The following is a 26699-nucleotide window of genomic DNA, read 5'->3' on the forward strand; positions in this document are numbered from 1 at the left end:
AGAGATTTCTGCTTACTTTATTCTTTGATCCCATGCAAGAAACCTCAGAATATACAGAACAACATGTGTGGTGCTTTTTGTAACGTTAAATGTCACCCGATAGCATATTGAGAACATTCTGTTCTTCATTTTGTTGGTTTCATCCTCATTTGTGGTTACATACTAAGCATCTGTCCAAGGCAAAATGACCCCCTATCTCACTGCAAAATCTTGACTTCCTGACAGGACCAGCAAATACCATACAACAGGGTTACTCTTGGAGTCTTCAGTAGCTCCCCCATGCATGCCATTTGTCTTTAGTCCCATAACCCAGTCTTATCTTTCATATGTACTGGAAACATTATCCCAGTGCCTGAGGGAAAAATGGAATTTAAAATGCAAGCCTCACTTGCTTTTTGTACAAAGATAAGGAGGGGACTCTTGCCTTTTTCTATTCACCCCAAGCAGCAAATGTCTTGTGCTAGGTCCTGTGGCTTAAAATGTATGAACCAAGACAGCGTCGTTTCATATGGCCCTGCTTGAACTCCACTATACTGTAAGCCTAGTCAAACATGAAATAAGAATACTGTGCATTGTTTGGGTGGCCTTAATTGACTTGTTGCTTTACAGTGATCCCCTGAAGTTTCATATGTTTTTTTCTTAAAGCAAGGAATATTAGAGGTAGTTTGTCGTTTTTCCTTATTATCTATAACTGGTTTTGGCCCGTTGCAAGGAACTTACAAAATTGGATGGTTATTTCTCTCTATGGCCAAAAACTCATTGATGGAAAGCCAAGTGGGTTAGTAACCCTGTTGTTTACAGGAGCAGGACAAAAAGAGAGGTTTGCCCCAGTGCCCCTATTGTTCCAAACAGTGCCATTGTCATCTGGTTTATAACTCAATGCCATATGTTCCCCTCTGCCTCGTATATTTGTATTGCATAGTTACAGATACTTGACAAACCATGTAAACTTTCTTCTGTGCCTTATTTCTGAGTTGACAAGTACGTGCACACTTTCAATCACATAGATAGGAAACCTAATTAGAAGTGGTGGAACATTTTATGCATTAAACTTTTTTTAGGGCTCCTGGGGAAGAAATAGCCAAACAAAATGAAAAAATAAGCACATTTCCATGATTCGCACAAGAGGGAGCCCCTAAATTCCACACAGTTGCCTAAATGGGGTAATGGGTGCAAAGAGCCCAATAGCATTTTCAAACTAGGCCGGACACCTCGCTCTAAACTTGACTCTACTGTAGGAATGCAAACAACCTTGGATCACATGTGAGAATTAACCATTTCAAAAGTGTTCACCTTGCAGAATGAAACTGTGTGAGAGCTTTGCACATTTTCCAATGATTTTTCACCTTCAGGCCGCTTTGCCAAAAAAAAAAAAAAAAAAAAAAATAAAATAAAAAACGTTCCAAGGTTTTTCTGTGCCATACCATAATGGTTGGGCATAAATATTAAGCACAAAATAACAATCAACCCCCATGGTTGGGTGCGAAACATAACATTCCCATAAAATGCCTATTGCACAAAAACATTTTTTTGCAAAACAGCTGGCAAGGTCTTTTTTTTTCTTTTTGCACAACACATTCTTCAAAACACAATATTTCTATTGTGTGTACAAGAAATGTGTTGTGCAACAAAGAAAAAAACCAACTACCTCTCTGCACGCAAAAACACAATGGTGGCCTCATGCTCAGTAGTTACCACGATCATGAGCTGGACTACCATCATTGCAACGTTTGGGATTCTGTTTAGTACATTAACAATGAACACGACCCTCCCAAAACCTTACCATTTAGCCAGGCAAAAGAGGTTTCCACGGTGATGCAGAGTGGGCGGCTGTGGTTTTAAATGATTCTTTGAAGCACTCTCCTGCTCTCAGACCTTATTGAGACACTCAGTACGGCATAACCCTGGGGTTCTCCACCTGCCAACCTCACTGGCTCCTTTGACCAGTTTACCCCTGTGTACGTCATATTAAAATCATCATAGCGGTAGGTTGGGATTCTCTACCATTCTCACACAAATTGCCAAATCTTCCATGCTCAACCCCATCTTTTTTTCTTTCTGCACCGTAACCCCCCACAATACACAATGCCCATTTACTAGCCAGTGGGGAGAGTAGAGAGAGGGGGGCGAGAGCATCAGCTCTGTTCCATAGCTGATGTATAATGATGTGTCATCCTCCAGGTCTCGGCGGACCCCTAGAAGGTTTCTGCCAAGATGTTGTACTCACTGTGGGTCAGCTATAGAAACATATTGGATGCTTCTCCATTGCCCCCCTGGTCTCCACTGCTCAGTGGCATGGCTGGGTTGAAGGAGAAGGGAAAGAGGAGAAGAAGTGGCCCGTAGGTTGTCTGGGTGAATGTTTGTGTTACATCATTTTGATCCAGGGTTTTGGTGTTGGCTTTTCTTATCCTGGTAAACTCAGTGCACTTTTTAATACATTTCTCCTATTTTGCATCTTTATTTGCATGATTTATCTTATAATAGTCGGCCACTTTTCTCCTCACTGATTGAGGGATATGAAGCCTGTTTTAAATATCTTGAATAGGATGGTTATAGAGGAGGGAGAAGTGTTTTCTGCTTTGGTTTTCAGGCCCACCGAAATACTGTGTCCAGTTCTGGGCCCCACCACATTTTTAAAAGGGATGTTGAAAAGGAGCGGCAACTCTAAAAACTGGGAAGGGTCTGAAAAACATGCCTATGAGGAATGCGCTTTATGGAGTGGGGAGTTTAAGCCTGGAGATGAGAAGGTAAAGGTGATATGATAGCCCTTTGTTTAAATATTGACAGGGAGTCATATTGGGAAGGAAGCAAGCTGTTTTCTGCCGCTCCAGAGAACCTGACCAGGAACAAGGATGCAAGCTGAAAGAAACGAGATTCACCTCAACATTCGGAAGAATTCCTGACAGTAAGGGTGTTCGAAGTGGAAACAAAAACTCCTCGGAGTGTAGTGGAGTCTCCTCCTTGAGGTCTTTTTAAGGCACGAGGCTAGATGGCCACTTGCGGGGAGCTTGATTTGGATTTCCTGATGGCAGGGGGTTTTGGGACCCCTGGGATCATGATTCTATGATTAAAACACATTTTCTGTTCTTCTTTTATTAAAAATGTGCTTCTTTGTGTGCGCCCAATGCCCTTTTTACACCAGGAATTGATCAGAAGTTATCTGCTGTTTCAGAAAATGTTTTTCTAACCTAATATAGTCCAGGGGGGCACCATTTCTTCCTTGCAAATGGGCCAGATTCTCACAGATTGGGGTTACAAATTTTCTCATAACAATTCTGGAAAAGTGCTATTTTGTGCCATCGAGAAACGTTTGCTGCCCCTCCCTAGTTTTACACTATTCTAGTCTCTCTCTACTTTCTGAAAAAAGGCAGTTTGTTATCTTTTTAACATCTTAACGTAAAGTATTATTCAGTAGTTAAGCCCTGGGTGTGAAACACGTTTCAACAGTTCCCTTCAAGTCATTTACAACTTCTGATGCGCCTAAGGTGACCCTATTCATGGGGTTGGGTTTTCTTCGCAAGACTTGTTCGAGGGTTGTAGCGCTTGCCTTTCTCTAACAAAAAATGAGGTAGAACAGATACATGAAGTTGGGTTGGCGAACTCTTGCCAGCCTCTTTAATTAGCTTCCCCAATATCTTATTAGCTATCTTCACAACAGGAAGGCGCATTAGTATTCTTATTGTGTGTGTTGTTGTTGTTAGTTATTAGTATTAAAGATAAATAAACAGTTTTAACTAATCTAATAAACATTTTTTAAACAGCTTTTTTAAAAAACTATTAAAGCATGAGGAATGGAATATAGGTCTTTCTTTAAGATTTTAATGGGAAATCTCACACCGATGTAATTTGTCTTCAGTCTTGCCTGGCAAAGACCAAAAACTGCTGGACCCTCCAGGCAAGTATCCTCCCTGTTCGAACCCTAAATTAGTCCAGGGAAGGAGGCAAAAGATCCCCATTCCACCGCAGGCATCTCGGGGGCAACCGGAAGGAAATATTTTGCAAAAAAGAAAAAAAGGACCCTTCAGGACCCCATGGTTCTCATGTGGCTCCATCGGCTTGACTTTGTCTCATCTAATCTAAAGTGCTTACATTTGACAAGCAGGATGATGGGGATCCCTCCCCCTTTCCCCACCTTGAATTAAAGAAAACAAACCTGGAATGTTACTATGAAGGAATTCTGCTTTGAATGTAATTCTCGGGGGGGGGGGGGGGGAAGGGCGAAAAGAACCAGCACCAAGACGGAGCAAATACCTGTTGATACTACTTAGTGTGATGTGTACTTAAGCCATTGTGTTGTTCTCAACTCATCAGCTGAAGAAGACCAAAAAAAATGAACTTTCTTCTTAAAGGTGTTATCATTACTACACTGTTATCGAGCTATTATCCCGTTTAAACTGCCAACGACACATTGTTATGTAATCCTGGGATTTGAAATTTAGGGAGTGGCGTTTAGAGACATGTATGGTGTAGTGGAAGAGCGGACTACAGCACTGGTTTGAATTTCTCTTGGTCCTGGCAACCACTGGGGGTTCTACTTGGATGAGTTACACACTTTCAACCCAGAGCGGGTCGTCATACATTTGAAATGACTGAAGGAACACAACAACAACACGATTTAACATTCTCAGCTGCGACAGCTCCCTAGGCCTCACCTAACTGACAGACTCCCCAGAATTCCCCAGAATGTTGCCATGGCCAAGTGGCGAATCAAACCATTGTCTCCAGAGTTCAAACTCCAATAGCTTGTTACCATACACCATGGTCTCTAAAGTAGATATGCCCATAAAAACAGTTTTTGTAGGTAGTGCATTAGACTTCCTAAATACTCCTAAGTTTACCTAGAAGTTTCTTTCCTTACAAGGGTATTTACGGGAGAGAGTGATCGGACATCACTGATGAAAATTAGTAATGTTTTGGCTAAAATACCCTGTTACTAATTGTAAGTATAGATCAAAAACCGGTCCAGTGACTGCAATTTGACAATGGAAAGACAGATATAAAAGTAAAATGCCATCTGCTTCCCAGATGGATAGCTCTTTTATTTCGAACTATGTTTGTCGACATCATATTTGTAGTCCCGTAACAGGGAAAAATAGTGTATTTCAGCCTGATCATAACAAGCTTCAGTGGGTGTGTGCATATTTCATTACCAGCCCCCAAAATTCTGTCTGACATTCCCGTCACACTTTTCATGGCAGAAGGCATCCACCAAGAGCAAATGACATATTTATGGAGACTCTACCTAGGTGAACTCAGCCGTGCATGCTTAAATAGTTTCTGTCCTCTGCCTTCGTGATATGGTGGGACTTCCCTTTTTTTTATTAAAAAGCCTGATTAGCATCAAAGACCATTTTTATACATATAAAAGCTAGTGTTGCCCTAGTGTTTTAGCAAAAATTTGTCTTTTATTTTCCCGCTTGAGGTGCTCCTGTCAGGTTTTACAGGCCTGCACCTTGGCAATAGGCCATTTTTTGCCCTAAGGTTTTTTGTTTATTGCCAGGGCCAAATAATTATAACAAGGTTTGTCTTTTAGTACAATCCTAGGCTTTTTATTCATATCTCCTGCAGTGAGGTAGAAGACACTGTGATTCATCAGGTGGTTATTAAAGAAAAACATTGAATATTTTTATCTCTGTGTTAGTAACTTTATTTTTTTTTAATTTAATGCTATGAACAAAAACAAACACTTTCAAACAAGAATTAATAAACGCTTGGAGAATGAATATAGTTTTCACCCTACGTTTACCTGGGAAACATTCATACCGATGCAATTGTCTTCAATATTGCATAATGCTGTGCAGATGAACAGTACTCATAATACAAAATTCTGGATTACAGCCGTGCGTTGTCAGCCTTTTTTGGGGAAAAGGACCAACTGCCTGGACGCTCCAGGCCAGTCAAGAGGTCTCACATAGATTCGATCTGTATCTTATGTTAACTGTAGTCATATTCATATGCTTTTTCTAGTTTGATTAAGCCTGCCTTGGGTAGAGTGAGTGAGCACATCTCTGCCTCTATTATGTACACAAAAAATATGTGATCACATAGCATGCTGTAGTTATAGGCCGTCCCCCCGCCCCCCATAATCCTGTTTGAGAGAAGCACTGGCCCATTCATTGTTGGCCTCATGTCAATTCTCATGTAAGGGTTTATACTTCTTACTCACTCCTCTGCCCAATAACTACCCACGAATGACAGAAAAATAACAGAGAACTTGGAAGGGCCCTTGGATGTCCATTCTAGTTCTCATCTCCTTCAATGCAGATCTGTAATGCGAATGTAAACCAAAGCAGTCCTGACAATATGACTCTCGTATAGCCTTTTGCTTAAATGGCCTCCAGTAAAGGTTAGGCCATCACAACCCAAAACAAACAGTTCCAGTAGCAAGAAGAGGCTTCTTTTCTATTAAACTATTGCTTCAGTTTTGCCTCAATGGCTTAGTTCTGTTCCCTGGGAGCAACATAGAGCACTTCAAACGGAAAGCTCTATAGACATGGGAAAACTGCTACAATGTGTTCCATTTCATATTGCGTTATTTTCGGGGTAAAACCATAGGTCCAAAACAGATGCAGAAAAAATCGTTTGAGATTGCTTTAACTGACCTGGTCAGTACAGGGAATCCTGGGAATTGTTCGTTTATTGTGGGCACACGATCTGCGCTGACAGAGATAGACTAAATGTCTCACAAAACTGAAGTTTCTCTAATGCAAAGCAGTGGACCAGGGCAGTAATCACTCTCAAACTTGAAATTTCTGCATGTGTTTTGGACCATTACTCAGCTATTCAATAATCATTTTAAGAATAGTTCTAAACTGTTTATACATCTTGATAACCCTCTCTTGAAACTTTAAGCAGTTTCTCAATATTTGGACAAAGAACAACTGAGATCCTTCGAGGTTAGCAAAGTGCTAGGGTTTGGCATGACGAATAGGTACAGCAATTTTTACAAAAAAGAAGGCAAAGCCACTTCCCATTTTGATTATTATCCAAAACAACGAACACCTATCCTCCTATGAAGACGATATGTAAATTACAGAAAGCATCAGGTGGACCTTTGATAACAACTCTCAAACTTTCAGAAGTGAGATAAGCGATCCAGTAATTTGGGGACAAAAGGGACAGTATCATTTTTGGGTTGAGTGGGGGCGGGAGGTATGATTTGCTTCCACCCCCACATTGGGAAATTTGTATGAACATGATGAAATTGGGACACATCACGAGGGCACAAAATTCCATTTCCCATGAAGCTATGTTTAAGCTTTTAAACAGGAAGTTGTAAAGTCACAAGCCCTGCTGTTCAAAGATGGTGGGGAAACTGTATCCATCTTTTGGTGCAATGTTTACCCTATCCAATCTTAAAGCAGAGGAATTCTGCAACTGTGTTGGGTCTGGGAGCCAATATTCTGCAAGGATACCTCTGCCCAGGTTAAAACAAGACTGACAAAAAAATTCAGAATCAACAGATAACCAAACCTCTTACCCCTCAAAAACTGTGGTGGTTTTAAAGGGAAAGCCAGTGGCTCAAAGGGGTCAAAACAGCCCATTCAAGGGTGCATTCCAGCTCTGAAAGTTTTCCAGGGACGCTGGAATTTCATATTTTACATAGGCTGTATGCCCAATCTAGGCAAGCCTCAAAAAATCACAACGTAAGGGGCTTAATGAGTAATGCCATACTGGATTTGCCAAAATACAGATACAGCATATATTTCAAGATTTTCATGGGGCCAGTAATACAGCCCTGGGATGAAGTGTAGATCATTTTACGTCAATAATTAGCTTAGTATGTTAAAATTCTTCTATCTCTGCTTTACAATTGCTCTCTTAGAGTCTCAATTATTTCAATTATTACTCACATAATCTAATACCCGCGCATGAGGCTAGATAAAGACAGTGGGTAGGCTTATTCCCAACCCCTTTCTTGGCAATCTTGTCCTGAAAAGAACTATAACGGCACAAGATTTCAAATCTCTGGATCAGTAATCAGACAATGACCTTTCTAAAGTCCATTAGTTTCAGAAGAAAATGTTCCAGCTGACCCAAGTGGTTCCAAGGTTTTTGTTTTCCATTTTCCTGGTCTCTCATGAATAATCTGCCTAGCAGAAAACAAAACCGCTCAAAACCAAGGCATTATGGTCAGGACCAAGAGCCTTATTCCTGTTTTGTTGGGCACCAATGATAATATTGTGTTGTGCATGAAAATGGAATCTTGTAGCACCTTGAGACTTGATGAAGAAAGAGGTTGGCAGCATGAAGCTTTCATAGACTTGGGCCTACTTCCTCTAGCATGTTTGGAAGTAGGCTCAAGTTACGAAATGCTCATACTGGCCAAACTTCTTCTTTCCTTTCTTTCTTTCTTTCTGTTCTATAGTTCTCAAAGGTTGCGACAATATCCTTTTGTATACTGATTTAAGGCTAACAATCGTTTTATGTTTTGAATTATGTTTGTGTAATTTTCTCCTTTAGTAATGTGTTGTGTGGTTTTGTTTTGCTTTCATCTGCTCTAAAAAGAAAATAAGTTGCACTTCCCCTGGTTTATTTGCATCCAAGGAAAGACAATGTTCAAAACAAATGCACACTGATTACCAAAGCTTGGAAAATTTCATTGAAAAGTATAACAAGATATAAAGAGGTAACTGGCCGTACCTATGAGACTGTAGTGCCAAAAACATCTGTATATTATTTTTTGGGGGGTTTTTTTGGGCCTTGTGGCCATGTTCTAGAAGAGTTATTCCTGATGTTCGTCAGCATGTGGCTGGCCATCCTCAGAAGAGCAGTCAAGAAGCTGCCTTAGCGAAACACAGGACTAATATCAAAAACGCTTCTAGAACCATGGCCCACATAGCCCTGAACCCGCCCACCCCCCCCCCCCCCCCCCCCTCCCTGAATACCCCTTTGACTTTCACGTTGTTGATAGTCTGCTAGAAATCTGTATTAGACAAGAGGCTACATGTCAGAAGAACAGAACACGGCGAGGGAGAAACATAATGGTTCCCAGCTGGCAAAGGGGTCAGACAAGGCTGCATCTTACCCTACCTGTTCAACTGATGTTTAACATACATATTGTTAAAAAAAAGCAGGCTTGGACACAGAAAAAGGAGGAGTGAAAATAGGAGGAAGGAATATCAACAGTCTAAAGAGATTATCACACCAAATTTTTAAACAGTTATTTCATTGGGAGGGAAGGAGCACTGGCAAAGCTAACCACATGATGCCACTTCTCTCCTGTAGCTGCCCCATCCCTGCCCTATTCCTTTTCTCTCCTTTTCTGTCCCTAATGGTGCTGCGGACCTGTGCACAAGCTGTCATTGGGGACAGCAACTATCAGGTCAGAATGCACAGGGAAGCCATTGAAATCCACAAGAACCTGAACAACTTCAACAGGAAACAAGAAACCCTTAATGTCAGCAAAGTTTGGCTACCAGTCCTGAAAAACACTAAAATCAAGACCCAGCAAATACAAACGAAAACCACCCTGGGTCAGGGTTTTTTTCCAGCAAACAATGGATCTCTAATTAAACAGACACAAATCCTCTTTGCATATCCTTCCACCCTGAGGCCTTGTCATTTAACAACAGAACAATACACAGATTAACATGGAAATCACTCCTCCCAACCCAGGGTCACACAGTATATATATACCCACTCACTTCCAAGCCAGCATTCTCTGAAGATGCCAGCCACAGATGCTGGTGAAACACCAGAAACAAACTGTTCTAGGACATGGCCACATAGTCCCAGAAACCCACAAAAAACTAAAGTTTGTGGTGGTTAGAACAACTGCTTTTACCCCAAAACAAATCCCTTTTCGAAACTACCAGTGCAGCAGTCTTTGTTGCTAAGGCTTCAAACCATCTGCATCAGTCTATTCACATATCATATTCAGATGTTCTATTGGAGTGAAAAATACACAAGAGAAGCAATATCCCATAACGTGCAGAGACACTCCTCCACTTCTGTTTACAGAAATAGCATATTTAATGAAAATGACTAACCTTGGAGATATATCACATCCCTGTTGCATAAAAGCTCCCAAGGAGAACCATAGACTGTTAAATATTCCAAATTCATTTGTTTGGTCATTAGCTGGCTGGTCTCGACCTTCCTCAAGCTCTTCGTTATGCCATTCATAAGGGCTGAAGCGACTGACCAGGAAGAGGACAACACTTACTCCAATGTATGCAAAAACTATGCACATCCAAATCTCATAAGCCAAGGGATCCAGAAAGGAAAAGACCCCAGGCTTGGACTTTTGTGGTTTTTTAATCATGATAGATATGCCGAGGCTCATAAATGGTTTGGAAAAGTCTATGACTTCCTCTCGCACTAGTGTGATGGTTAATGGTGCAACAGCCACATCAGCTCTCTGAAAAGAAAAAAAGATCCATCTTAGAGATACATTTTGAAGATCTGAAAAGTACACATAATAGAATACATAAAGAGCTTGTTCTCGAAGTGGGCCATTATTACTATTTTGCATTTGTTATCTTCTTTTTTAAAAAAAGCAAAGGAAATAAGCCAAATTTGAAAAGCTTGAAAAATATTTTGTTTAGATTCCTGTTTCCCTTGTCTCACCATGTTTTCTTTCTCAACTAGAATATCTCATTGGTGAAGGCAGGGGAAACACCCCTCCCCCAGAATCCTAGAGTTCTGTATTATTTTTTTCAATTTATTAATGACTATTAATAGTTATCATTTCCTAACAAATCTGTTGATTTCTTCCACTAACATTACAACCTAGGAGTTGTGATACCTCTATTCCTTAATTCCACACTGCAAAACCAGGAGAGACAAATTTCCAGCTGGTGTGATGGCTGCTCATTATTTCCAGATGGAGTTTCTTTTTTACTAACAAATGACTGCCATAGATAATTTCAGTTTATTGGAAATGGTGCACTTCAGGTGGCTATTTGCCAGCTGTACAGTATCATTAGTGGTACAACATTGAATCACCCAGATTTTAATATTTGTCTTGATGTTATTGGTCAGAAATAATCAGCCATGCAATAATTTGACACAAATGGAAGTGACTATAGACAAACTGATCTGAAATTCCCAGTAAATCTCTATTGAATAACACATTCGAGGTTGTCTTTGCAATATTAACTATTACCCTTTTCAGAGCTAGAGACTTACTCCATATACCAGCTCCCCAACCATGCCATTCCATAATTTACTGTCAGGATCACGGGCTCCATATTTTCCATCTTTAACAATCTGCAAGCTGTAGTTGTAGCCAACATGTTTTGCGATCTCAGCAGCCAGCTCTACACAATATCCTTCATACTTCTGATTTCCTTCCAACTTCTCTTTGCTCTTCTTATTCATCACATATGGTGCTTCCTTGGGGGGAGGGGGGAGAACAAGTAAGGATCCACATTTTAGCCTTCTTGAAGTATACACTTTGTTATCATAGGCTAGAAGGAATGGAAATCTTCAGCATGCTTAATAGCCTCTTCTAGGAACATGCTGGCTACAATGTCTTCCATTAAAATGGGAGAAGAGGACAGCTGCTATGGAACTTGCTAAGGAGAAACAATAAAAATTATCACAGGAGACACTTCAAAAGAAGAAGCAAAATAGAAGCATACTCCACATGTCTGAACTATATAATTCTGCTCAAACCACTGATGTGTTAAAAAAAAATAGCACAATGTCCTGTAATGAGCCTTGGAGCCTCTCAGCTACCTACAATAGCATCTCCAGGACCTTTTGTCATCTTCAATATGTCTGAGTGCATGTTGGGAGAATAATAAACACACCGTCTGACTAGAATCATAGAATCATAGAATCGTAGAGCTGGAAGAGACCGCAAGGGCCATCCAGTCCAACCCCCTGCCATGCAGGAAATCACAATCAAAGCATCCCCGACAGATGGCCATCCAGCCTTTGTTTGAAGACCTCTAGGGAAGGAGACTCCACTACACTGAGGGAGTTTGTTCCACTGTTGAACAGCCCTTACTGTCAGGAAGTTCTTCCTAATGTTGAGGTGGAATCTCTTTTCCTTCAGCTTGCATCCATTGTTCTGGGTCCTGTTCTCTGGAGCAGCAGAAAACAAGCTTGCTCCTTCCTCAATATGACATCCCTTCAAATATTTAAACAGGGCTATCATATCACCTATTAACCTTCTCATCTCCAGGCTAAACATCCCCAGCTCCCTAAGGCATTCCTCATAGGGCATGGTTTTCAGACCCTTCACCATTTTAGTTGCCCTCCTTTTCAACCTCCTTTTAAAAATGTGGTGCCCAGAACTGGACACAGTATTCCAGGTGGGGCCTGACCAAATCAGAATAGAGTGGCACCATTACTTCCCTTGATCTAGACACTATACTTCTATTGATGCAGCTTAAAATCGCATTGGCCTTGTTAGCTGCCGCATCGCACTGTTGACTCATGTTCAACTTATGGTCTCCTTGGACTCCTAGATCTCTTTCACATGTAGTCTCATTCAGCCAGGTGTCCACCATCCTATATCTGTGCATTTCATTTTTCCGCCCTAAGTGCAGTACCTTATATTTCTCCATGTTGAATTTCATTTTGTTAGCTTGGGCCCAGTTTTCTAGTCTGTTCAGGTCATTTTGAATCTTGATCCTGTCCTGTGTGGTGTTAGCTATTCCTCCTAATTTGGTGTCATCTGCAAATTTGATAAGCATGCTCCCAATTTTGTCCTCCAAGTCATTGATAAAGATGTTGAATAGCACTGGTCCCAGGACAGAGCCCTGTGGGACCCCATTGGTCACTTCTCTCCAAGATGAAAAGGAGCCATTGTTGAGCACCCTTTGGCTTCAGCCAGTCAACCCATTACAAATCCATGTAACAGTTACCTTATCTAGACTAGGTGGAAATAGTTACCTTATCTAAACTAGATGGAAATAGGATGGGAATCTTATCTATCCTCGAATAGGTTCCAGTAGCAGTACAACTAATGTCAATTCCTTCTCCCTGTGAGACACATGACATATATTTCCATTTGATACCACGAACAGAGATCATCATGGTACATACCATATATACTCGACTATAAGTCTATCTCAAGTATAAGTTGAGGGCAAGTTTTGGGGCCAAAGTTATGAATTTTGGTATGACCCATAGATAAGTTGAGGGCAATACTTTGGGACTCCTCAGTCCATGGTGGCTCTTCAGCATTTTCCCTGGACAGAGGCTGTTTTTCTGCCCCAGCTAAGGCAGGGAATGAGAGAAAGTGTGTGGATTGGAGTAGTGGGGAAGAAGGTGTGTGTGTGTTTGTGACTGGATCAGCTGTTGCTCCCATAGAAATAAAAAATGCCCTGTGCTCTCTCTGCTTCCAGCAGCCCATTCCCGGGCACAGGGCAAAAGTGGGGAGGAAGGTGTGTGTGTATGTGTTTGTCACAGAATAAGCTGCCATCATCAGCATTACCATATAGACCCGTATATAAGTCAACCCAAGATTTTGATGTCAATTTGTGGGCATAAATTTCTTGACTTATAGATGAGTATATAGAGTATGTTTAGATATTCAGCAGTAACCATGGTGGATGCTCAGCATCCCAACAGTGGAGAAGGAGTTATCTTGCAGTTTAGAGGAATTATTTGGCAGTGAATTATAATCCTTGCAGTTACAAGCTAAAAAGTAACACAGTTCCAGGACAATATCACAACAGGTAACCAATTATCAAAATACCTTTTTGATAAACAAGTTACTTTCTAGCTTCGAAAATCTGATTATAAAATCTACTTGGCAAGATGGTTTATTTTAAATACTAACCTTTGCTGAATTAACTTTCTAAATTCTGTTAGATAGTGGAAGAAATAATCAGAGCCCATTAAAAAGAAAGAGGTGGTACAACATGAAGAAGTTACTTGGTACAGATGGAGCTACTGACATTGTAACACTTACTAGAATAGTTGTAACAATGTAAGTTCTATTCTGAAGAATTGTGGTTTCATTTGAACCTTGTTGATCAGTGACTGTTGGAACAAGTTTTTCATCTTCATTCCAGTAACCTATCTGGTAATGAGAAAGAGATCATAAAACAAGTTTCCAAAATATGAGAAAACCCAGTGCAAAACACTAGGGGAAAAATATTCCAGCCCTTTGAGATTTGTAGACATAGTCACATTTTAAAGTGTCCCTTGTAATTCCAGGTTTTGCCCATGACACTGCATGGTTGCAGCACCCAAATCATGAAATCTGATAGAAACATCATATTTATTGTTGCATTTCCAATATCTACCATTATGGATGTATTCCTCTGCTCTCTAAAATCTATTGCTGTTATAATAACTTTTAAATTGAAAATGGAGAACCTGTGTCCCCAGCATCCTCATCCAGGCTGGTCACAGGTAAGACATCAAGGGAATAGTAGCTCAGAAAAATCTAGAGAGTCACAGGGCCCCCACCTCAATATAAAATCTTGAAGTAAATGGTGTTTTTGACAAGGCTCTGAATTTCATGATTCTGTATCAGGGATGAGCAAATGTTGGGGGTTAGTAGGCCCACATTTCATCCAGGGGAGCTTAGGGGACCACAACCCCCAATTGTGGCCTTTGCCAAAAAAGAAAAGAAAAGAAAAGCTTTCCTTCTTTTTACAATAGTAGTTGACTCCTGATTTGAATAAAAGACCTCCACTAGACCTAGTATGGCCTCGGAAAACCAAAAACATGAGCAAATACTAGACACCCTTAGAGGGCATCTGGGCCAAATGTTCTTTAAAAAACCAACCAATTATTTTTTTAAAAAAAATTGAGGGGAACTCAGGATACACAAAAAGACCCTTGGAGTATCTCTATATAATCTCTCTCTCTATACAAACACACACATACACACGCATACACATATGGTTGGGTACTGAAACAGCAAAAGATATAGGTTGATCCTCTTTGTAGTCAATGGACTTTATCACATGAGGGAAATTTGGGGTTTAAAAAGGCATTGTCCCAGGACATTAGCATGATCGCAGGAAAGATTTTCCCACAATGAAGCGATTAAAAAGGACTTATCCTGGGACGAACCAGGAATGCTCCAGCAACAATTCATTCATGGGGAATTTCTGTGAATGATATGTTGCTGAAGCATTCCTGGTTCTTCCCAGGGTAAGTTCTCTTTAATTGCAATGTGTGGGAAAACCTTTCCTGAGATCACTCAAATGTCCTGGGAAAATGCCTTTTAAACCTCCGATTTTTCTCCAATTTTCCCCGTGTGATAAAGTCCAATGCCTCTCATAGCAGTTGTTACTTAAAACATGAATTACCTTGTATTTTTCAACAACTATGCATTTAATAACTGCTAAAACATGTTAACTATACCTAGCAGTGACTAATAGGTCCCATTCATTTCAGCAGGTCCTACTCTCCACAGAACTAACACTGGGTTTAACCCTTGGGAATTCCCATATGAAATGATCTGCATCTCTGAGATTAATGTATGCACTGGAACTAAATTATTCACCAGATTTCACACTTTCTAGATGGCACTGCACAATTCTTGACCAAATATGTTCAAATATGCATTTAAATATATATTTTCATATATTTAAAAATGATTTCAAGATTAAAACAAAGCAAATTAATAGGAAAATTATTAGACAAGAATTAGAGATTTAAAAAAAAGTGGGGGGAAGGTGGGGTTCTACTGCCAAGAAGGAATGCTCTCAAAAAAGAAGTCCCGGTACAATTTGGTAACTCTTTTTATCCCTAGCTTTTTAAAAGAAAAGTCCCCACAAGTTCCAGTTCCAAGATTTCAGCCTTCTGTTTTCAAAAACAAAATGAGCTTTTACCTTTTTGATGCCTTCCGCTTTCATTTCCATCACATGAAGGGTATAATTGGTCCGGTGCCCTTTCTCATTAAACTGGACATTACCAGTCAATCCTTCAAAACGCACCTTGATGCAATACAGACATTGGAATCCATTAAAATACAATATTACAAATGTTTAGCATTTTGTCTTAATCAAAAGGATACAGATCAGGTCAAATATACACATATCAAGATCTCAGTGTATCAAATTTGGAAAGAAATTCATGTGAGGAAGGTAACATCTGAGCTGACAAGGTTGTTTCTCTGAATTCCATCAGAAAGGGGTGTTATAGAGCAATCTTCCTACAGTGACACCCACTAGCTATATTGGATTATAAATCTCAATCAGTACACATACTGGTGGAGATGTTGGGAGTTATAGTCTACCACATGTGGAAGTGCCAGTTTGGGGAAGGCCTACACATATAGACCTGAAAGTACAATTTTCCTCACTAGTTTATAGGATTATTTAAATAGCCAAGTTACCATAATGCAGTCATCTCTGCGGGCTCAGATAGCTATAACAAGGGGTTGGAATCTTATCAGCATTGGATTATAGAGTGCCAAACAATAATGACAACAAAGGAATAGATAGTACACATTTTCAGTACAATATCTCAGCTTGAATATTCAGTTGCAATGGAAAATCAGGTAGGTCATGAAGAAGGGATATTACCTGGGGCACATTCACGTTGCACAATTATAGTTCTACATGCTAATTGGCATGGCAACATCTTACGGAATCATGAGAAGAGCATTTAGAATTTTCAGCCAGAGAGCTCCTCTGATGTATCTGGTCAAACTACAAATCCCAGGATTCCATAAAATGGACTTACAGGACTTAAAGTGAAATAATAGCACTATAACTATGAATATGAATGGGCCCCACATCTTATCTGTGGCATGTTAGCTTTCATCTACAAGGAACCTTACAACATGCAACCCTTCCTCTAGCAATCAGAAATCAAGTTGATCAAGTTAATAACAATAACAGCAACAGCAGCAACAACAACTCCATCACTGATCTCACTCAACAACTCCTATAGCAGGATGCATAATGGTGTCATCCTCCAGAATTTCCAGAGAACCCCAGGATATCTCAGAGGATGCCTTTTATTGTGGTTGTGCATCTTTTTATCAGTACATAGCCAACTGATTCTCTGCTGTCCCCACTTCCATTTCTACTCAGTGGGCATGTAACCCATGACCCCAGGAACCAGCTTAGTCCTACAAGATGGGAGAGGAGAGATTGAGTATAGTTCCTTCTAGGTGGTACTTTATACCCATCTCCCCATGCAAGATATCACCATTTTATTTTCAACTCAAACTCTCATTTTGAATATAAACATACAGTGTTTACCCTTTTTAACAGTTCAACAATGTGTGCAGCCCTGGATCTGGGGTGAATACCCACCACTGTCTTACAAGAATATCACTATAGCAACTTATACCTAACTATAATATAGTGAGAAGTCAAAATAATTGCCTGTTGAGATACTAGTCAAATGTTACTATAAAATAAGGAATGAAATCTTGACACAGATATTTTTGGATTGCAGTCCATAAAATAATGATTGTATCAATCAAATGTTACTGGAGGAGAAGAACAAATTAACATTTCTGACAAATAGTTAATGACTGTTCATATTTTTGTGGGTTTTTTGGGCTATGTGGCCATGTTTTAGAAGAGTTTCTTCCTGACGTTTCGCCAGCATCTGTGGCTGGCATCTTCAGAGAATGCATTCTCTGAAGGTGCCAGTCACAGATGCTGGCGAAATGTCAGGAAGAAACTCTTCTAGAACATGGCCTCATAGCCCAAAGAACCCACAAAAAACTATGGATGCCAGTCATGAAAGCCTTCGACTTCACAATGACTGTTCGTTAGAAAATGGCTTGGATTCCACACCACAGGTTGTCCTCTGACCTGTTGTAGAGCTCTCTGGATGTCAATCCCTTGTCCCCACGGAACAGCTGGATTTGCTAGGCAATCTCCAGCATTTCCACGACGGGAGATGTCAATTCGCTGTTTCCTGAGACTTTGAAAAGCTTCTGCCATTACCCGAACCCCATCATACGTCAGAGCAGATGTGTACTAGAAAGATAAAATGAAACATGTGTGCTGGCTATTAGGCCTGATCTTGGAAAGTCGTGTTTGTTCAGGAACCTTCAGTTTCAAGGGCTGCAATCTCAATGACCATTTTACCAGTATCAGTGTAAAACTGTTGGAGTATCTCAGCAAGATAGAATCTGACACTTTGTAATTACAGGAACAATTGAATGAGGTTTTGAAATTTAAGCTAAATGTTAGGTCTCTTGTGTCTATTCTGAATTGACTCAGTATTTTATGTAAATGAGGTCTTCCCAAGGCAGCTGCTTATCAGTCACAGTTCAATAAAAATGTGAAGGATATCCCCCCACTTCAGTATTTAATTCCAGTTTTAGATATTGTAGTCTGACCTTGCTAAGACATTTTTGTTAGGCAGAGTGTATTGTCTAAAAGGCAAAGTGAATCCCAGTCTCTCTCAGCCTTTTTGCTCTACAGGAACCCCAGACATAATTTTTACAACTGCAGCGCAAAAGAGGGTTGCTCTTTTCAATCATGGATCTCTTGAGGTACCCCTAACAACCTCTTGTAGAACCCCAGAATTCCAGGGAATCCTGGTTGTGAAACCCTGGTGTAGTCAATGAACTGCACATAACTTCTGAGGACCCCTAGTGCACCCACGCCCATCCTAGGTTTTTTTAAAAAACGCAATGAAAAAAAAACTTCCCTCTGTACCCACTAGGAGTTCAGGGAGGCAGCTGCACCAGGTTAATGCCCCTCAACTTCTTATTAACTGAGGGAAGGAGGTGTTCTAAAAGTGGAAGTGAATTCTTATTTCCATGCTGGAAAAAAATAAGACTGTCTTGCTCCTAAAACAGAAGGCATCAAAACCTCATGAAATGGCACCTGCCACCCCTACATAACACATAAATCCAATCCACTCTGCAGAAATAATCCACCTTGAGTTTGCTTTAACTGCCCTGGCTCAATGCTGGGAAATTATAATTTTGTGAGGCATTTAGCCTTCTCTGTCAGGGACAGCTCTGGGGCCACAACAAACTCCAATTCCCAGCATTCCTTAGCACTGAGCCAGGGCTGTTAAAGTGGTGTCAAAGTGGATTATTTTGGCAGTGTGTAGCCTTCCCAGGTTGGGGGATGAGCAGATATGCATGGCTTCCAGAGGCCAGGCAGTTGTTTACCCAGCTGCATCTACACTGCAGAACTGATGATACCACTTTAACTGTCATTGCTCAATGCTATGGAATTCTGGGATTTGTAGTTTGTTGTGGCACCAGAGCTTTCTGACAGAAAAGGCTAAATAGCTCACAAAACTACAAATCCCAGAATTCTATACCACTGAGCCAGAACAGTTAAGGCAGTAGTAAACTGTATTAATTCTGCAGTGTAAGTGCAGTGAAAGTCAGTTAAGAAGACCTGAACGCCTTTAGAGATCCTGCATTATCATCTTCTCAATTTAGTCAACAAAACCATTGCAGACATATGCACTTTTGTGAAATATTTAGCCTTCTTTGCCAGACACCTATGGTGCCACATCAAACTACATATCCCAGGATTCCATGTCCACTGTCTCCCTCAGGAAGAGAACAAAAGTACTACAGCAGCATGCAAAGAGGCATGGAGAAAGATGCTATTCTCCCTCTGTGTTTTGGCTTTCTTTTCTCATGTGATAAGGCTTAGTTAAATATACTAAGGACAGGAGTCCTGCTACTACATGTCTTCACAGCAACAAAAGCAAAGGTGCTTCATATTAAAGCTGTATTTTTGAAAGAAAATCTGAAACAACTTTTAAAAAATACTTTTGCATTTTTTATTTCATATGTACTCCTTCCTTAGATTAACAAGATAAATGTTACATTTTGCAACTTAACCTCCCTTGAACAAGTTCATTTTAATTTGGCAGGAAAACGGGATGTTTGAGTTTCTGATTCCAAACTGTTAGCATGTAACAAGAGAACAGCATTAATGCTGCCTCAAACAAATGGTTTTCAGTACCACTTGCCTTTGGCTTTTTCCAGTCAACACGTGGTTGTTCCCTGGCATCATTGTTCTTCCACTGTTGCATGATCTTGGCTGGGATGGTATCTGTATCATTTACCAGCTGGAAGCCAGTCACATTTGCTCCACTTGTCCTGAATTTCTCCAGGTCAATATCCATGAAACCCTTAAGACAAAAATATGAGGAAGTGACTGATTGGTATAGGAAAAAAAATAAGACTATTAGATACTTATTAAAGATCTTTAAGAATTTGACTGTGGCAAATTTCGATGCAAACACACCTGATCTGCACCTCCCACTGCCCCTGGAATAGCATGTAGACCAGAAAGCAGTTATCCTTGGAGTATCACCTACCTCTGATTTTTTAATGTAGTACTTAGCTCAGAAAGCATACCAAATTGTATTTTAAAGTATATATGCTAGTATAAATTATACTTAGAAATGTGAATGTTGAAATGAAATAGATGTGGATGGTTCACTGTGGGGATTCATCTGTCCCATACATTCATCCTTCACCAGTGTTCTCGTTTGAGTTTAGCCACTGGAACCAAGACATGATGATTGCAGCCTTGATGATCACAGAAGCTCTCACTTTTCACAGAAGCAGTTGCTTCCAAGGATAAGAACCAAACTCACTCTGCAGTTTTAGTCCCTCTAAGGAAGAGGAAGGCACAGAAGGAGAAAGAACAGGTCTTTGTTGATTCTATCTCATTGTCTATAACTCAAGCAGTTTGTCAGAAATGTGACTAGTAAACAATTTCACTTGATTTCTTGGATAGCCTGAATTGTTTCTTCATTGCTGAACTAAACTCCTATCCTAGCTTTTGCCTCCAGTAGGTTGAATCTACTGTACAGTGGGCCATCATTATCCTCTGGAGTTTGGTTTCAGGATTCCCCATGGATAGCAAAATCCAAGGATGCTCAGGATCCATGTATGCCATTAAATACATTGGCACACAATGGCATAGTAAAATAATATAAAACAGCACAATCAAGGTTTGCTCTTTGGAATTTATAATTTTTAAAAATAGGTTCAAGCTGTGGATGCTTGAATCCGCGGATAAAGAATCTGTGGATACAGAGGGTTGACTGTATTTCAATCTCACACAGCCAAAAGTGGAGGCCAAAGCAGGATTTTGATCTAAATTGCAATGTTATAAGGAATATAGACCCATTAACCAGAGCACATTTTGTTAAGGTTGTTTGAAAAATGGAAAGAAATTGTTCCTACGGAATGATTCAATCGGAAATGTGTCAAGATTTGCAAGCAGTAGTAGTCACAGAGAGAGGCAGTTATCCCCTCCCAATCTTGTGCACTCAATCAAGTCCAATATAGGGATAATACACTGTGAAATTAAGGTCCAGAAAAAAAAAGATTTATGGAACAATTGACCTCTAAGTTGACAAGGAGGTAGATACACATATTTAGCTCTGAAGGAACAGAGCAGATCTGTTAAAAATAAGACATAACAGAATATGCAAGCTGCCTTGGACAAGCTACCTTTCCTAGTACATAAAAGTGTTTGTTCATTCAAGTAGTAATTTATACCACCATGGGGGAGAGAATCAGTTTCCCCAATGACTAAGGGTTGTGTGACTGAGAGTCCAGTACTAGGTGCAGAGGACAATGGCAGAAAACATGAAAACAGAAAAGTAAGCATGAAGGAAGAACTTTTCAGTTTCTGTTTTGGGGGCAAAACAAACCCACATAAAAAGCCAGCTTCCAGCCATCTTGGGGGCGTGGTGCACAGACGACGCACACCTCCAAGACTCCCAGAAGCTGGCTCCAAGTTAGGAAGCCACATACATGTGGGTCGGCTTCTTGGCACTACAGTGGTGTGGCATTTACATGCCATAAGCCACCGGAGCACCTTAAAGCAGGCATCCCACTGTGGCGAGGCAGAAAAGTTGGCTTTTTGCTGCTCCTTTTTCGGCTGTCAAAAAGGTGGATTGGGGTGTGGCATGAGGTTACTGTGGCTCCAATCCTGCTTTGTCAGGGGTGGCTGATCTCAGAGTCTATTTATAAATAGCACATTTAAAAACTTTTCAGTTTTATTTTTCTTTCACCTCTTTTTTCCCCTGCTAGCAATTTCTATTAATTGTTTTGATTATAATGCCTTTGAGCCAGAGATATATGTGTGCACTAATATGATTACTATCCATGTGATAAGAATGGGTTATAAATCTAAACAAATAAATCTAAAACTGCCCACTGTGTAACCTGAAATGAAGATAGTTTTTTTTAAAAAAGCACACACATGAAAACTTGTAATAAAACCAACAAGGTGGCAAATATGGTTAACAGCAAATGCAAATGTATTCTCAGCTGCATTAAAATTTCTGCCTCTTCAAAAGCAGACTATTAAATTTAAAAAGGAAAGGTAAGCAGTTAATACAAACCAGAAATTTGGCCAGCAGAGCAAAGCCAAAGTCACTAAGAAACACTGAAGAGGTAAGATTGGAAAGATACATTCAGAATCTATGTAATAAAAATATATCTTTTAAACGGCATTTTTTTCTTTTCTTCTCAGTAATATATCATATAGGTCATGCTGTAAATTAAAAATAAAGCTATAATAAGACCAATGGAGCAAACCTCCAACTGGACCAATTAAGATTAGCCTTATTACATCCATTAAAAAACAAAAAAGGTAGCTGGCAATATACCACTGGGGAAGGATCTAACCCAGTCCCAGGCATATTTCTCTTCCTCACATAGTAGCCCTTCAATACCTCCAGTGTCAGAGAATACACAAAATTGAGAGATACAGTTAAAGTGACTTCACTTAGGACTTGATCACATTAGGCTATACAAGTGGAATTTTAACAGGACAAAAGCATTTTTGGCTGGTACTTATGTCATATCCCTCCTCCTGCTGCCTTGCATTGAATTTATTACTGTTGTGCACCTTTTCATAAATGGACAAAACCCATCAATAGGCTCTCAGTCGTGTTGATATTCCATCACTGACTTTGTGCAATAGGTCCTTTGTGCTGCAGTTTCACTTTCCAGGGAGTCACATGGTAAGAATGTGCATGATTCTGCTCCCCCTCCCAGTGATCACAACAGCTTCCTTAAGCCGACTGCCGTGTGCACATTCACACAGCATCTGGCTTCAGGAGACAGTTGGCAGCTGAAATCACTAGTTCTCCCCCTTTGTCCCAGAAGGTGACATTTGACAGTATAGAAAACAGATCACATGACCATGGATCACCAAAATGCTATCATAAGGAAAGTATGATCAGAAATTATCCCAAACCAATATGTTTCCATTCTTAAATGAGGGCAACTGTGGTGAACCTACAGCCTGGTGTGATAAAGTCCCTATTTTGTCCCTTTGTTGTTAGTTGATTATACTCTTGGGGGAAAAAAGCTAGTATAATGTGGGATAGAACATGCAACTATTAGATGGATCTGTAGTGGTTGACAGATGGAACCAAAAGGGTATTCAGCAATGGCTCCTCTTCATCCTGCAGAGCACTGAATAGTGGGGTCAGTGTTATTCAACATCTTTATTAATGACTTAGATGATGGAATAGAGGGCATGGTTATGAAATTTGCAGACGACATCAAATTAGAAGGGTAGCTAATACCCCAGAGGATAGGATCAGAATTCAAAATGACCTTAATAGATTAGAGAGTTGGGCCAAACTAACAAAATGAATTCAAGAGAGAGAAATTCCTGCCTACACTTAGGCAGAAAAAATGAAAGGCTCAGAATCAGATACAGGATGGGTAACATCTGGTTTGACAACAGTACATGCGGAAGAGATCTACGAGTCTTAGGAGACCACAAGCTGAACATCAGTCAACAGCATAATGCAACAGCTAAAAAAGCCCTTATGATCCTAGGTTGCGTCAATAAGAGCGTTATGTCCAGATTGTGGGAAGTAGTAGTACCAGTCTATTCTGATTTCTTTAGACCTCATCTGGAATAACATGTCCAGTTCTGGGGACTACAGTTCAAGAGGGATATTGACAAGCTGGAGTGTGCCCAGAGAAGGCAACCAAAATGGTGAAAGATCTGGAAACCATGCTCTAGGAGTGGCTTGGGGAGCTGGGTATGTTTAGCCTGGGGAGAAGGTTAAAAGGTGACATGATTGTTGTTGTTGTTTAACTTCAAGTCATTTATAACCATGTTTAAATATTTGAAGGGATGTCACTTTGAGGATGGAGCAAGCTGGTTTCTGTTGCTCTGGAGCTTAATTAGGACATAAAGCAATGGATTAAAACTACAGGAAAAGAGATTCTACCTCAACATTAGGAAGAACTTTCTGACAGTAAGAGCTGTTTGACAGTAGAATACACTCTCTTGGAGTGTAGTGGAGCCTCCTTTGGGGTTTTTTATACAGAGGCTGGATGGCCATCTTTCAAGAGTGCTTTGATTGTGTATTCCTGCATGGCAGGGGGTTAGGCAGGATGGTCCTAGTGGTATCTTGCAACTCTATGATTATATGATTCAGTGAATTAAACTTGTTATGCAGTGTCATACAAACAGACTTCTGCTTGTACCAGAGTACTTTCCCCTCCTTCTATTCTCTCTGTATAACTGCTGTGCCCTCAAATTCTGCATTTCTTTTCAAGTTGGAGGAGGAGCCAGAGTGAATGCTGAAGAGGTAAAATGTGTTAAATTAGCAGTGTAAATTTCACTGATGGAGAGACACCACTGAGGTAAGCCCAACATATACCTTTAAGAAAGGCCCCACCTATATTCCATTCCTTTTTGTGCAGTACCAGTTACTTACTATTTAAATTTGAACATTTTTTAATATTTATAAATCTGTTATACACTGAATCAGACCACTTGGCAGCTTTAATCCAATACTTTAGACTACTCTCTGACTGCCAGCAGATATTCAGTCTTTCAGACAGAGGACTTTCCTAGTTCTACTATCCGATACTTGTCCAGTTGGAAATGCCAGAAATTGAGCATCGAAGCATCTATGTACAAAGGATAAGCTTTGCCGCTGAGCTATGACATTCAGCCTGTCCTTTGCAAGTGGAACCAAAGTCATAGCAGGAACAAATGCTTGGCTCATACATCATTGCTGTTATCTGGTGTTAAGGCTAAGGCCAAGGGCTTCAAATTGTGTCCTTCTATAGCAGCTGGGGCCCTTCAACCTGACCATCCTTCACTTCACAAGCAGAAATGACAAGAGGTATGAGTATGTAGTACTAGTAAATAGTGTCAAGAAGAACTAAAATCTCATTTGAGAGTTTTTATCCCTATTCTCAAGGTTCAGGGGTGTTACTGTTAACTGCCATCATGGTGTCCCCATGAATGAGAGACCTCTAAGTCACCCTATCATCAACAGCCCAGCTAAGGTCTTTCAGACTCAGGACAATTCCTTCCTTGACTGAGTCTATTTATCTGGAATGAGGTCTTCTTCTTTTCCTACTGCCTTCTACTTTACCAAGCACTATTGTCTTTTCTTGTGAGTCATATCTTATCATGATATGGCCAAAGTACAGCACTCTCAGTTTAGTGATCTTGGCTTCTAGGGCAAGTTGATACTAGATTTGCTTTATGATCCATTTATTTGTCTTTTTAGCAGTCTACAGTATGTGCAGAACTCTTTCTAGCACTACATTTCAAATACATTGGTGGGTTACAGACCGCCCATTTGGGGTGGCCTGCACCCGCCCCTTTCTCCGCTATATCAGGGCCTCAGCTGCCAGACCGGCAGCCTCCGAGGCCCCGACCCGCCGCTTTGCAGGCTGCGGGGAAGCGGCAAAAGGCCGCTTCCCCGCAGCCTGGAAAGGGTGTCCTTGGGGCTTCAAGCCCCAAGGACACCCCGCGGTGGTGGGGAGGAGGAGAAAGGGGCCGCTTGGCCCCTTTCTCCCTTGCGTTGCTGGGCGCAGCTGTCTGAAGGCTGCGCCCAGCAACGCAAAGCAGGAAGGAGCTCTGAAACGGAGCTCCTTCCGGGATCGCGCAAGTTTGGAGGCGGCACGGCCGTGATGTATTGATGGTGGTGGCCGTATGGAACAGCTGTCACCATTTTGTGCGCGCAGAGTGCATACTAGGGTTAGGGGGGTGCAGAAACACCGCCCCTTCCTAACCCTAGTACGCGCTCTGCGCGTACTTTAATGGCGGTCTGTAACCCGCCCATTGATTCTCTTATCAGTTTTCTTTACTCTCCAGCTTTCACAACCATATGATGGTTGTATTTCCCATATAGGAAATACAATGGCGTAGACAATCCTAACTTTAATATTCAGTGATATATTTTTACATTTCAGAATCTTGTCTAGTTTCTTCATAGTTGCCCTTCCATCTCCTAGTCTTCTTCTGATTCCTTGACTGCAGTTTCAATTCTGATTAATGACTTAGCCAAGATATGGAAAATCTTGAACTATTTTATCTTCATTGTCACTTAAAAGTTATGTAAATCATTGTGGTCATTGTACTTTCTGCCTTGACTTTCTTCAGCCTTCATTCCAAGTCTTGGCTATTTATTGCTAATAGTATGGTGTCATCTATGTATTATAAACCATTGCTGTTCCTTCCTCCAATTTTCATGTCTCCTTCCTCTGATTCTAATCCTGCTTCATGTATGATATGTTCAGCATACAAGTTGAACAGATAGGGTTATAAAATGCAATCTTATCTAGCAAAATGAAAACTATTCTGTTTCTCCATATTCTAACAGGAGCACCTTGTCCTGAGTAGAGGGGATGCACCAGGACAATCAAATGTTGTGGTGCACCCATTTCTTTAAGAGTGACCCATAGTTTTTCATGATCTATACAATCTAAAGTTTTGTTATAGTCTATAAAGCCCAGACTAATTTTCTTCTAATGTAGTGCACAAAATCCTTTGGTGCATTCCATTAGCCAACATATGTTTGCAGTATAATCCCTAGTG

General features: G+C 40.5%; 1 protein-coding gene across 5 annotated transcripts in view; it reads right to left on the minus strand.

Annotated features, from left to right (window-relative positions):
• GRIA1 (glutamate ionotropic receptor AMPA type subunit 1) overlaps positions 1–26699 on the minus strand; it is a 166436-nt gene that overhangs the window by 104004 nt on the left and 35733 nt on the right. For all 5 annotated transcript variants that reach the window (XM_042450323.1, XM_042450324.1, XM_042450321.1 and 2 more), the window contains exons 4-9: positions 19837–19998; positions 17697–17864; positions 15753–15857; positions 13874–13984; positions 11134–11340; positions 9993–10363 (exon numbers count right to left, since the gene is read on the minus strand). In XM_042450323.1, the coding sequence (XP_042306257.1) occupies positions 9993–10363; positions 11134–11340; positions 13874–13984; positions 15753–15857; positions 17697–17864; positions 19837–19998 (1124 nt within the window). The remainder of the gene's footprint in view (positions 1–9992; positions 10364–11133; positions 11341–13873; positions 13985–15752; positions 15858–17696; positions 17865–19836; positions 19999–26699) is intronic.

This window comes from Sceloporus undulatus, chromosome 2 (assembly GCF_019175285.1).
Source record: "Sceloporus undulatus isolate JIND9_A2432 ecotype Alabama chromosome 2, SceUnd_v1.1, whole genome shotgun sequence".
NCBI lineage: Eukaryota > Metazoa > Chordata > Lepidosauria > Squamata > Phrynosomatidae > Sceloporus > Sceloporus undulatus.